At 54.9% G+C, this 12,840-nt stretch overlaps 5 protein-coding genes across 5 annotated transcripts; 3 read left to right on the plus strand and 2 right to left on the minus strand.

The window, feature by feature from the left end:
• Nucleotides 1-1,540: 1,540 nt before the first annotated feature.
• Nucleotides 1,541-2,050, minus strand: CCM_00328 (uncharacterized protein; the record flags this gene model as incomplete). Its single annotated transcript, XM_006665488.1, has 1 exon — nucleotides 1,541-2,050. One exon carries the CDS (start codon nucleotides 2,048-2,050, stop codon nucleotides 1,541-1,543), a length of 510 nt encoding a protein of 169 aa, XP_006665551.1.
• A 913-nt stretch (nucleotides 2,051-2,963) lies between these two features.
• On the plus strand, nucleotides 2,964-3,386 carry CCM_00329 (uncharacterized protein; the record flags this gene model as incomplete). The annotated part of the gene is made up of 1 exon (XM_006665489.1): nucleotides 2,964-3,386. One exon carries the CDS (start codon nucleotides 2,964-2,966, stop codon nucleotides 3,384-3,386), a length of 423 nt encoding a protein of 140 aa, XP_006665552.1.
• Nucleotides 3,387-4,272: 886 nt separating this feature from the next.
• On the minus strand, nucleotides 4,273-5,262 carry CCM_00330 (uncharacterized protein; the record flags this gene model as incomplete). Its single annotated transcript, XM_006665490.1, has 1 exon — nucleotides 4,273-5,262. The coding sequence occupies one exon, from the start codon at nucleotides 5,260-5,262 to the stop codon at nucleotides 4,273-4,275; it is 990 nt and encodes a 329-aa protein (XP_006665553.1).
• A 2,796-nt stretch (nucleotides 5,263-8,058) lies between these two features.
• On the plus strand, nucleotides 8,059-8,572 carry CCM_00331 (thioredoxin; the record flags this gene model as incomplete). The annotated part of the gene is made up of 3 exons (XM_006665491.1): nucleotides 8,059-8,081; nucleotides 8,152-8,256; nucleotides 8,380-8,572. 3 exons carry the CDS (start codon nucleotides 8,059-8,061, stop codon nucleotides 8,570-8,572), a joined length of 321 nt encoding a protein of 106 aa, XP_006665554.1.
• A 425-nt stretch (nucleotides 8,573-8,997) lies between these two features.
• On the plus strand, nucleotides 8,998-10,157 carry CCM_00332 (homoserine dehydrogenase; the record flags this gene model as incomplete). Its single annotated transcript, XM_006665492.1, has 2 exons — nucleotides 8,998-9,034; nucleotides 9,097-10,157. 2 exons carry the CDS (start codon nucleotides 8,998-9,000, stop codon nucleotides 10,155-10,157), a joined length of 1,098 nt encoding a protein of 365 aa, XP_006665555.1.
• Between the last annotated feature and the right edge of the window lie 2,683 nt (nucleotides 10,158-12,840).

Genomic DNA, 12,840 nt, shown 5'->3' on the forward strand with positions numbered 1-12,840 from the left:
ACACAACATTGACACACAAGCTCGACAGGAAACACGACAGGAAACACGACACGACGAAACGAGTACGGACAGCTAGTTACATACCTAGGTAGTCACACTGCCAGCGTTCCAGTGTCACGGCTCTGCACGCACAAGTAGCGCAAGATGAAAGCTTGTTGTTCTGGCCCCTGCCCCAGAGCCAGACCGCTGCGCTAGGCCTCCTTTGTTCGCTGGCGGGTACAGAATAGAAAGGTCTCGGGTACCCGCCTCTCTATCGTCGGCTCTCCCGTGTGCCAGGTATCCTGTACTTATGCCTTGCCAGTACCCCAGACATATTAATAGGCAAGGTACCCATATATTTATTCTAGCGGCCTTCGTCGTGCTAGTTACCGCTGAATGAATGGCCGCCTGGTCAATTACAGAAATTAACTATTTCTTCATATTACTACATTTAATACTATTGAAATGCCGTGATCTGCCATCACTTCAAGCATCCCAGGCCGTTTGGCTTCTTCGTACAACACACCATCGCTTCCCACCCGCCGGTGGAAGAAGAGCGTTCGGATCTCCTCCTCCCTGACCATCGACGGCTATCATCGACTCGCAAAATGAGCTCGCCTCAAAATCCAGTCGTTTTGATGCTTTAAAATTACCCCCTCGGTATCTAATCAAAGCACGGTGACAGAGATTAACTAGCCCGTGATGCGTACCTGGTCGCTGGTCGCTCCAAGCCACCTTGGACCAAAGAAAGATGTCTCGTGATGCCTCCATTCCCTGCATCCTTTCTTAGTGTTTTTGTTGAGAGGCTAGCCTGTCGTCACGAGATCTCCCACCCAAGACCAAAACCGCAAGCAGATTCAAAACACAACCGTGTGTGCCAACACTTGCCGAGGGCCTAGCCCAACGTGCCAGCCGTCCCACCATGGTCCAATCGCCGCCCCCCGCCGCCAATCCGGACCGCCGGAACTTGTACTTGTCGTGATGGGGAAACAAAAAAAAGCACTGAAAAAAAAACAGAAGCTGGAAAAATACTCTCGTAGAGTAAAAATGGGTCCCCCGCGGGAGCTAGCACCTTGTCCCGAGAGCCTGGGTCGACGGCCCTGTTCAGGCTGCCGCCCATCACTGCCTGACTACCTCTAATTATGGTATGTATTACCAGGTACCGACTGACACGACAACCTACAGGCTGAGAGGCGCGAACTTGTTCTCACCTCATCCTCTGATCTGCCCCAAAGCCTGACCCTGCAGGCTGTCGTGTCTGCTCACCCGCATAAAAAAAACTCCCGAGTTTGTCATGTTTGTCTGCCATTCTGTCAAATGTAACCCGTCATCCCCAGTCTGCATGTCGCCTGTCAAGTCGGGACAGCTACCGGGTAGGACAAATGAGAAAACGAAAATCGACAAATCATCCTACTAGTCGGCCAGAAAAAATGTATAAATTTAAATTTATCATACTGACTAATTCGTACCTAGAGAAGCTCCAAGTCGCCTTCCGAGAAAATGGACGGAGGGAGCGCAGTGGACGAGAGCCAACGAATTCCTCCCACTCTCCACCTGAACTCTAGTCCCGAGGGGCTCTCACCAGCTTCATCAAGATACCCTCCGGTTTCGCGCCCGTCTTCTTATACTCCTCGCCATCGTACAGCGGATTCGTCACGTTGGCCACGACCCCGACCTGGCCGCCGGCGTCACCGCACGCCAGCAGGCCCCCGTCGCCGTCGACGGCCGCCGCCAGGTCCTCGTACAGCACCGACGACGCGAGCCACGGGCTCGTATGCTTGGCCAGCGGCAGCACCGGCGCGGCCCCGGGCACCGGCAGCGTCCACTCGCCGCAGCCGCCCGCCTCCTCGCGCGGCATCGTCCAGAACGGCGTGTCGCCGGAGCGCCCGAGGAACCGCAGGTAGTCGGCGACGTACTGCACGTGCGCCCGGTCGAGGCCCTGCGATTCGCCGCCGTCGTCCTCGTAGCAGATGCGCTTGGCGCTTTCGCTGCAGATGCTGTGCGGAGAGAGCACCGACGCGGCGCTGAGGCGGCCCGCGAGGAGGAGGAGGGCGGTTCGGTAGAATAACATGGTTTTGGCGAGTAGTGCAGAGAGAGAGAGAGTGTGTGTGTGTGTGTGCGTGTGTGTGAAAGTTGGTGAGACAAAGTAGATGGTGGTGTGAGCAGATTGACAGTGGGATGCATTGACTATATAGTGTGCTGAGAATACGTCACACAGTTGGATCCTTACTGAAATTCTCGTTCAAAGCTATCTGTTCTGATTGCGATATACCACTGTAGGTACTTGTTTGCTGTTGCACTTACCACGGTTCTATAGTCGGAGACCATATCGGGCCTCGCGTGTCAGTACCACCTCAATCGTCGCTAATGGGAGTTTCAAAGCGATGCCAAGCATTTTTCTGCCGAAAAATGCTATATTCGAATATCACATGCACTTAATATGTGAGTCTAAAACTCGGGGGTTACTCCTCCGAAGCTTGGGCTGAGCATGGCTCGTCTGATACAGATGGCATCCAGGACAAATTCTTTCCATTTTCCAACCTTCACCATACGTTTCTGATCGGTAAGTTTGTCAAACTCGGGTTCATATTTGCTACCTTGGTGTCACTGCAACCGAAGAATTTGCGCCGCCTATCGAGATGGAGGTTTTTTCGAAACAAGCCCATAGAGAACAGATTTGACATCCCTAAAATCATCATATATATATAGAGACGCCCAATATCATGTACTGTAAAAAAACACCTGCTTTCGTGGCCAAGCCCATAGGGACGTCCAATGTGCGAGTGAGACGCATGGAGAATCTGTTGACGTAGTGGTTGACTCCAGGCTCGGCGCTTCCAGCCGTGACACGTCTCTGATTTGACAAGAAACCCATCCCATTTCTGGACATGGAGCGTAACATGTTGAATTTAGAAGCGTCCCTCTGTATAGTGTCCTGTAGTTTTGTTTTTCAGTTCCAATGCCGCGTTTGCGTTGTATTTCTCATGAACCAGACTGGCAAGTACAGTACCGCCCCGGAGATGGCCAAGAACGACATGGCAGACACTCAAAGCATTATCATCAAAGACGCAGCCATCAGCGGTGAGATGCCTGGCCCATTTAAAGGCGGCATCGGTCGTAACGGGCCTCCCGTATCCTGCGACGCGGAGCGCCGCTGCCCGATATGGGTGCGTCGTGATGGAGGCTGCGTTTCCCGCGACTGCCGCACCCCCGCGCATACGCGCCGCCGCCGCGTCTTCACCGGGGGCAGCAAGCCCGCCGTCATGCGATCTGGGCACGGGCCCAGGCCCATGCGTTGGAAGCGGTTCGCGACACGGGCTGTAAAATTGTCCCAGGCCCGGCGCACCGCCGCGCGCGCGCGGCGGTGCAGTTTGGGGGGATTGGAGATGGAGGAGGTATCGCTGTAGGACACGGCTGAACCAATGTCCGTCTCTTCAGTGTACTCTGAAACCCATGCTGCTGCTGCTGCGTTGCTGTGCTGACCCGTGCGGCGGCTTTGTGATGTGCAGATCCCAGCTCGATCCATCGTTGGGCAGAGGGGGAGCAGCACAGAGAATTATCGGCTGTTTTCTGAGTAGGGTAGCGGCGTTTTTGAGAATTCCTTTGCGGTGTGGAAGAGCCGGATTCGCGTAAGCTGCGATGTACTGGTTGTATCCTGAGAATCTTGAGGAACAGCGATGAGAAAGTGTTCAAATCGATACTGCAAGCCAATACATAGGAAGCAGAGAAGAAGACTAGACAAACTGAAAGCGGCGATTACATCTGTGGGTGCCGTGAAAACCTTCCTCTAGTGCATTATTTACTCACACCATAGTCGGTCACGAAGCCGTCCCGCATCTGTGTGGGAAACTTTAAGGAGGCGAACTACTCGCGCTTATATACCTTGGTGTAAACCATGGCCTTGTTGGTTCGCGCCAATGTCGGGAGTTTTGGCGTGATCACGGCCTTTCATTGTGTTGGCTGGCTGCTCGTTACCAACCTGTCTCTCGTCCAGGGAGAGAAAGACAAGAGCAGCGAGGATCCTGATGACATCTTTCCTTGACGCGTGCAGCCCACTGCAATATGATTTTTGAGCGTTAGCTTGGTACTGGAGAAGAAGCGGGAAAGGGAAGCAGGATAAGAATACGAAGAATGATAGCAGGAAAAGAAGAGAAAAGTAACAGAAAATAACAGTAATAGAAGAAAAAAGCTTCTCTCAAAACTTCACTTTTGAACGCGGACGGGCCTGGCAGGGCAATGAATGGCAGGAAACGACATACTCAAGTTGTTTTTCATTACCTACCCCGAATACATCTACTCCCCCAAGCCGCTCAGGAAGCTATCCGCCTGCTTCGTCGCTCTCCTCGCGGCCATTTCCCTTCTGCGCTCCTCCATCTCCCTCCTCCGCGCGGCCTTGCGGTCCTCGCCCTGCTGGCGGCGCGCCTCGGTGCGCGTGCGCTCCTCTTCGAGGGCAGCCATCTCGGCCTGCCGCGTGGCCTCGTCGCGGCTGAACTGGTAGAAGCCGACGCCCTTGGTGCGGACCTCCTTGTCGGCCTCGTAGTGCTTCATCGGGGGCGGCGTCACGCTGCGGTCGCGCTTGCGCGCCAGCGCCTCCATCTGCTCCGGGTCGTCGGGCGCAAACGCCATGGCCTGGATGGCGTCGCCGTGGATGAGCTGGCTCGGTGCCGCCGGGCGCGCCGACATGCGGTCCAGCTCCTCGGCGCCGAGCAGGCCGCGCCGCGCGCGCCGCTCCATGCGCTCCTTGTCGGCGCGCGTGCCGTGCCGCAGGCGGCCAAACTCGTCCTCGTACTCCATCATCTCGTCGTCCCCGCCGTCCGCCGCCGCCTCGTCGCCGGAGGAGCTGAGGTCGGAAAGGTCCTTGCCTTCGTCGTTCTCGGCCCATTTGCGGTCAAAGTCAATCAGGGGGCCCGCCTCATTGTCCTGCGGCACGTAGTCGCCTCGTTTCATCGCTGCGTAGAGGCGCGCCTTGTTCTCCATGTTGCGCTTCGCGCGGGCTCGCTCGCGCGACTCATCCTCGGTCCCGGTGACGTCTTTGAGGACGAGTTTCTCATCCTGGGCGCGTGTTTCTGCTTCCCGCTTCCGGGCCGTGTGGGTGCGAAACAGGTCGTCCTTGGGCTCCTTGGAAGGGCGGGCGCGGCCGGCGGTGGTGGCCCTTGACGAGCCGCCAGACGATGCCATAAGCGAGGTCAGCTGCGCTGTAAAGTCCAGGGAGGATGAATGGGCGGCATCCTTGCGCGGCTTCTTCTTGGGCCGCTGCCCGTAGAGATTTGGATCTTGAGGCATCTCGTGTGAGAATGTGTGTCTTTTGTGCTGGTGACGGTCTGCGGCACCGTGTGTCTGTGGAATCCAATCACATCACTCTCATATCTGCAACATCCCCTGATGCGTTTTTTGCCGTGAATATCGGGTACGAGCGAGCCTGAGTTTGTCTTGAGGATGCAGATGGTAATTTGTAGTTAGAGTTCCATCCCAAAAATCAGTCGCGAAGTGTGGTTGGTAATACCTGCTTGGGTGGGGCATGTGTCTGGACCACGCCATCGGCCGAGTGAGTTGTCTTCGAAGAACGAATAGAAATAGAAATGTATTTATATGACCAAATTCATATTCGTTGAAATATACTCCTGGTTTTTGTGGTAATTTACGCCAGCTAATGATACTGTGAATGATGAGTCTAGAATCTAACGGACTCTATTACACAATGACAAGGAAAGGATGGTAAGAACACAATTCGGCCAATGTAATTATATTGTGCGCAGTAAACCGAATCTTGTGGCGACCGCCGGGGATCTATGACAGCCTCGTGGTATCATACCATGCACACAAAAGGCTCCTTAAAGCAGTCGTCCCAGTCTGTCACCTGGTCTGCCCATATCTGTTCGAGTTTGCTCCCACATCTTGAAAACTCCACAAACAGATTCCGGCTCCGACTACCCGTGTGGAAGCATTGCGCGACAAAGGCACGGTCCTCCTCGGAGCCGCCGGCCGCCGCGACGCCGGCTACGATCAGCGGCCACAGTAGGGTGCCGTGATTGCGGATATTGTTCCATATCGCGTCCAGAAGCGTCACCAGCCTCTTCTGCAGCGCCGGAAGCATCCCGTGTACGAGACCTTGTACCCGACCGAGGGTGAGCGCCACATACAGCTGTGTTGCCGCCTGGAATATGCGGCCGGTGGCGGCCACGAGCGGGTAGTCGCCCAGGCCATGCTCTGCGGCCCATGCCTCCGGGTCGAGGGCATTTAGCGTGGCGAGCTGGGTCTGCGCTGCGTCAGATATGTCTGTTTCTGGGATGGATCCGGTGACTGCAGCGATACGGAGCTGCGTGAAGCGCGCAATGGAAATGAAGATGTCTACGGGCAGGGGCGGCTGGATGACGGTGCCGCTCTTGATGATTGTCATCATGTCCGCATCGGTAAAGAAGTCCAGGCCGCGAACCTGTCTCCCGATAGGACTTGTGGTGTTGCACATGATGGACGCTCTAGCAATGCAAACGCGGGAACAGTTAGCAAACGAAGACGTGATTTGTGTCTGCTGGCTCGGAAGCGACGCCTGGTTGGGGGTTCGAGAGAGACTTGCAGCAAGACATGCTTCAGATCCTTCAATACGTAGCCAGAAAAGGACGGAGGGTACTGTAGCAGCGCCTCGAGCCCGCCCATCTTGTCAACATAGGCGAACGCGCCGTTGAGATGGGCCTGCCACAGCGGCTCGTCGGCCTTGATGTCCATGCAGAACAGCCCAAAGATGCAAAACAGAGCGCGGTACTTTCCGGGCCCACCGTTCTCGATGCACGCGTTGGTCACGCCCAGGAGCTTCCGGTAGTAGCCAAAGTACTTGGCCCAGGTGCCGGCGAACGCGGGGTCCTCGCCGGGCCGCAGTATCCGGCCGCGGGCCGCCGAGGCCCACTGGAGCTGCTGCGTAACCATGCTGCAGATGAGGAAGACGGGCATGTGGCTCCAGGTGTCGAATCTGGGGGCGCTGGGCTGGGGGAGGTGGGCGGACTGGGCGGGCAGGAAGTGCAGCACGTCTTGTCCGGGTTGGGAGTCAGCGTCGGCGAGGGGGGAGAGAGAGAGGAGGAGGCGGAAGACGGTCCGTACAGAATCGAATGGCTTGCATATGGTCCCAGCTCGGCGGCTCGGCCTCGATGCATATACCAGGCGGGTGGGACGGCCGCGCCTCCACGGTCTTGGGAGCGATGAGCACGTTCGAGGTGGTGCGCGTCGGCATGACGACGCCGTAGCCGGAACAGTGCTTGCCGAGGCGGACGCACCGGCCACAGACGGGCTTGGCCTCGTCGCATTTGACGCGGCCGGTCCTGGAAGCGTACCGAGTACTGTGTTAGCGGGTGTCAGGGGAGCGGGACGTTGAGCTTGGTCACGTACCGGCAGGTGAAGCAGCCAGATCTGGACCGGGGAGCCCATTTCTTGTGTCGCGGGGCGTGATCCGTGGTTGCGGTGTTGACGGGAGGAAAGCCTGGAATAGGCATTTCTTCACGCCATGGACGGAAGAGTACTTGGTAATAGGTCAAGTTTTGGGGACGATTGTTGGTTGTTAACTAGGAACGAATTGCTGGGCTGGTGTGTACATGATTAGCTGACGTCCCTCCCTGGTGGGGTTGATCAGTCTAACTAACGGCGGTTGATCAATGTATTGTATTGTCTGCGATGGCTGAGCTCAACTGATTCGTTACTCTGAGAACTCTGCCAATGATTCAAAATACTGTATGTGCGGATGCGTATATTGGATGTATTATTTTTACTGCAGTGAATGGATAAAACCGCCTCTTACCTCATTACTAATGAGACGCACCTCTCTGTAGCACGTTACTCATTACTCATTTCAGCCTCACCGTTAATTATTTGTAAATCAATTACAGAAGCTTCTACAGTACTCAGGTGTCCCCTTCTGGAAGGCATGTCACCTTCTGAGGCGGGTTGAGCCTGGTAATACCTGATAGACCCAGAGCACCTGTAAAGCACGCCACCCGCCAGACCCGCTGCGCGAGAGGCCCGTTTGGAGTTTTTGAACTCGAGGTCCAACTCGTACTTTCCATTCCCCAACATCTAGACACTACCGCAGACACAATGGCGATTGAAGAAATTACAAAGTAGGTCTTTGCATCCCCGCGGCAGGGACTCTTGAGTTCCACGTCAGCCTTTGGCTAACCTACTGACCAGTGAGGACACCTTTCACGCCGCGCTCAAGGAGCACAAGGTGGTCGTCGCCGACTTCCACGCTCTCTGGTGTGGTGACTGCAAGATGATTGATCCCTTTTTCAAAAAGTACGTTGACGCCCGTTGCTCATGCGACAAAAGCCAGAGCCGTCTCTCCTCTCTGCCCCTCGTTTTTACCCCGCCATGATGACCCCCGGCGCACCCCCCATGTTGACACGGCCAACTTTCTAGACACGCGGCCGACGAAAAGTTCAAGGACGTCTACTTTTGCAAGATTGACGTCGACGTGCTCCAGGGCCTCAGCAAGGAGCTCAACGTGCGCCGCATGCCCACGTTTATCCTCTTCAAGGACGGCAGCCGCCTCGACGACGTCTTTGAGCCCAAGCCGCCGCAGCTGGACGCCTTTCTGGCCAAGGCTCTGTAAGAATTAAGGAAATACAGACGGCGACCACAGCACGATTTGAGAGACGGTTCCTTTCGCCTTTATATATAGAAAACGCACGTCTTGTAGATATGAATAAAAAAAGCGCACGAATGAGGCGCATCGCCATGGACAATGTGCACTGCTTGCATGTGCAATGACGTGATATTTGCTTCCCCCACCAAGACAACAGTGCCTCGAGGCATTTCCGAGCAACAAGGCCAGGGAATTTGGTGGTAATTTGCTAAACTATGTCCCACTGTAGGTACGTTAGCCTGAAACTCTGCCGCTGTCCCGCCGCCGGTTATCGACCCTGACGGCCTTGGTGGTGTGACGCTTTCGAAGCACCCCGCTATCGCATCTCAAAATTGACTCTCGCACCCCTCTCTCTTTTACATATTCCCATTGCTCTGCATTCTTCTCAAATCATGGCTGCCGCGAACCAAGTTTTTATTGCCGTCATCGGTAAGAATATTTCCCAACCCGTTCGCCTCCTGCAGCCGCGCTCTAATCGCTAATTTACCCAGGCGCCGGCGGCGTCGGCAAGTCCTTCTTGTCGCAGCTCCAGACGCTCGCGACCCGGCGTCCGTCGCCCAAGCTCACGCTCTGCTACATCTCGACCAGCAAAAAGGCCCTCTTCCACGACGACTATGCCGAGATCAGCATCGACAGCGCCCTTGACACCCTCGCAGCCTCCACCAAGACGCCGCCCGCGCTGGCCCAGGTCATCGAGTACCTCGCCGCCGCCCCCGCCAGGACCATCCTCGTCGACAACACCTCGTCCCAGGATGTCGCCGATCAGTACCCCCTCGCCCTCTCCCGCGGCGTGAGCATCGTCACGCCCAACAAAAAGGCCTTTTCCGGCTCCTACCAGCTGTGGAAGGACATCTTCATCGCCGCCACCGCGTCGGGTGCCAAGGTCTACCACGAGTCCTCCGTAGGCGCCGGCCTGCCCGTCATCTCCACCCTCAAGGACCTCGTCGACACCGGCGACAAGGTGACCAAGATCGAGGGCGTCTTTAGCGGCACCATGTCGTTCCTCTTCAACTCTTTTGCGCCCACCGAGGGGCAAGGCGGCAAGTGGTCCGACGAGGTGAAGAAGGCCAAGGCCCTCGGCTACACCGAGCCCGACCCCCGCGACGACCTCAACGGCCTCGACGTCGCCCGGAAGCTCACCATCCTCGCCCGTCTCGCTGGCCTGCCCGTCGAGTCGCCCACCTCATTCCCCGTCCAGAGCCTCATCCCCAAGGAGCTCGAGACGTGCACCAGCGGCGACGACTTCCTCGAGAAGCTCCCCGCGTTTGACGCACAGATGGAAGAGACCAAGGCGGCCGCCGAAAAGGCCGGCAAGGTTGTCCGTTTCGTCGGCAGCATCGACGTGGCCGCAAACGCCGTCAAGGTCGGCCTGCAAGAGTTTGACCGCTCCCACCCCATTGCTGCCCTCAAGGGAAGCGACAACATCATCAGCTTCTACACGGAGCGGTACGGCAGCAACCCGCTCATCATCCAGGGCGCCGGAGCCGGCGGCGATGTCACTGCCATGGGCGTGACGGCTGATCTAATCAAGGTTATTTCGCAGTTTCCGTAAATAATGCCCATTGTCAAAAGGATATATAAAAAAAGGACACTTGAATAGCTGGCTTGGAAAGACGAGTTAAAAAAAGACATTGAATAGTTGGCTTGGAAAGACAAATCAAAACAAAGATGCTGGTAGTCATGATTCGCTATCATCTTCGCCGCGTAGCTTGTGCCCTTGAAGCACCGTTTGTACTGATGGAAGTGGTTGTCGAAGCCTTGGGGTCAGGTTGCGCGTCGACTGGTTGAGCAAGCTCGTCAGGCGAGCGATACCAAGCCATTCTCCAGCACCAAAGAATGATGTCGATGGTGAGAAAGATGACGAGGGGAAGAATAGACACGGAACCGATGAGAAGCTAGAGGTCGCATCAGCGAAATCTACAGCGGGAAGCTGCGGATCAGTGTACATACACATGTCACGGTGACGAAGCGCACAATGGTTGACGAGTAAACAAAGAGTGCCGCGCTGTAGAGCCAGCCCGCATCTGAAGGAGACGAGGACATGACTGCGGTGTATGGTGTATGATGTCGAGGCCGAGTTCAAAATATTTTGCTTGCGCTGCGTGGACTGTCAACAAGCTCGGATGGTTCGGTGGCGCTGGCACGAGCCAGCAATGAATCAAGACCCCTGACGGGTTGCTGCAGCTCTGGCAGCCGGGGTCTGCCAAGCAGGTGACGCGGTCTACTTGGACCGAGGCAGCGGCCTTGCAATAATAACAGCAAATATAGTGACAAAATCGAATCATGTCAAGAACTGCAGTATGGTGCTAAACCTACCTTGGCAAATTTTGCAAAAAACAGGGTTCAAGTCCAAAGTATTGTTCGGCCAAATCCAGAGCTGCTAAGTAGCACCTAAGCGCTATCAGGGCACACAGCGTATTACAATAATCATAGCGTCACATTGTATCGTATCAAGTCTAGCGTAGCTACTCTATGCTGAAAATAGTGACGTTGTAACATAAGAAATTCTCTTGCCAAGTCGATACAAGACAACGAGACACATGGTCAAGCTCAAATTAGAGATCCTCGCGAGACGACCTCATCCTGACGAGCCTCTTCACTAGCTCCACGGCAGAAGCGGACGATGCACTCAATGCCAACGCGCTTGGTAAGGCTGCCGGTGATGATAGGGTTATCGTGACGTTCCGTCAGCGTTACGGACAATCATATGACCCTCAGGAGTTATAGATATAACAGCTGACACCAGCCAGTCCCATGTTGGCATAATGAGCATTGGCGGCACCAACGATAAGGGCGGCCCCGGTGATGACGCTGCTCGATGCCGTCTTCATGATTGCGATGAGAGGGTACGAAAGTAAAATTGAATTCAGGTAGATGTTTTGAGAAGTCAAGGTGAATGTGGATGATGTGTTGGATCTGAACCATTTTGTTGAGCGCAGAGAACTGGGATATCCTGACCCTTTTTAGGTTTTAGACAGACGGGAGACGGCGAAGAGCTCGGAGAGTAGAGTGATGCGACGGGATAATGAGAAATTTGTGCCACATTGATTAGCTATTGTGTGTTTGAACCACAGGGTCCAAAATGAGTGTTTAGACGGGCCATCCTGGCAATCGGCCCAATGAGAAATTCAATGCAAAAGTTCCCTACGCCAAGTGTAGCCTAGTTTATTAGGACCAATAAGGCATAATAAGAGGTAGTTATTATATTATATAAGTTCTTTCTACTAGTATAGTATATATATATACTAGGTAATAGGAGATCGTTCCTCCGGCTTCTAAGCCGTCTGTCATTACAGTTAGCTTAGCTACTTATCTGGATTGCTGGACAACGATGTAACATTGCGCTAATAAAGGATAGCCTAATGGGGTCATCTGATTTCCACTACAAATTACAGCGTGCGGGTTTGCTGCAGTGGGCGCCTCAACCCTGCAAGCTCGAAAGAAGGCTTGGGCCGCTGCCGTTGTAGCCGAGCTCCGCACAGCCTCCTCCGTCTACAAGTCTGCTGCAGTTGCAGAACAGACGGACCTCGTTGATGAAATCACAAATGAATTTCTTGTAAATGACTTTGTATATCACCTCTGCACAGGCTAGCTTCCTCCGCTACGGAGCAGGAAGTGAGGTGACGAACTGTTCTATAACTAAGGAGAAAACACGTGGTAAAAGGCTTCACAATAAAGATACAGCTTTTCCATGCCAGTCTATCTTTTCCTTTTAGACACTACACTCCCAGCTCACCCAGCCCCCCAGAAGCGTCCCTGCCTGGTAGTAGGTCCTGCACTGCAGGTATGTGTATCTCAAGATTTTGCGTGTAGTCTGCCAAGAGCATCAGCACTGTAACGGTATTGGTCCTCTGGAAACTGATTGCTTACCCTTCCAAAGTCTAGTCAGCGCCGACGCCTCCACCAAAGCCATCATCTCCGAATTATCCACCGAATACTTCGCCAAATCCTTGGTCAAAGTCGCCCTCGCCGCCGAAGAACGGCGGGTCGCGTTTCTCGGTAGCTTACTTGTCCAGCTGACCAGAAAAGAAGCCCGCGGGGTGGTTCTGGATCTGCTCATCGGTAGCAAAGGGATTAGGCTTGCCGACGCCGCCGAAGGTGTCTTGGGGTGAGCCGGCCTGAATCGGCAAGCCCTGTGGGCTGGGTTTCTTAGTAGCTCTCTTATCTAGCTGGCCAGAAAAGAAGCCCGCGGGATGGCTCTTAATCTGCTCATCGGTAGCAAAGGGATTAGGCTT

Source organism: Cordyceps militaris (genome assembly GCF_000225605.1).
Source record: "Cordyceps militaris CM01 unplaced genomic scaffold CCM_S00001, whole genome shotgun sequence".
NCBI classification, from domain to species: Eukaryota; Fungi; Ascomycota; class Sordariomycetes; order Hypocreales; family Cordycipitaceae; genus Cordyceps; species Cordyceps militaris.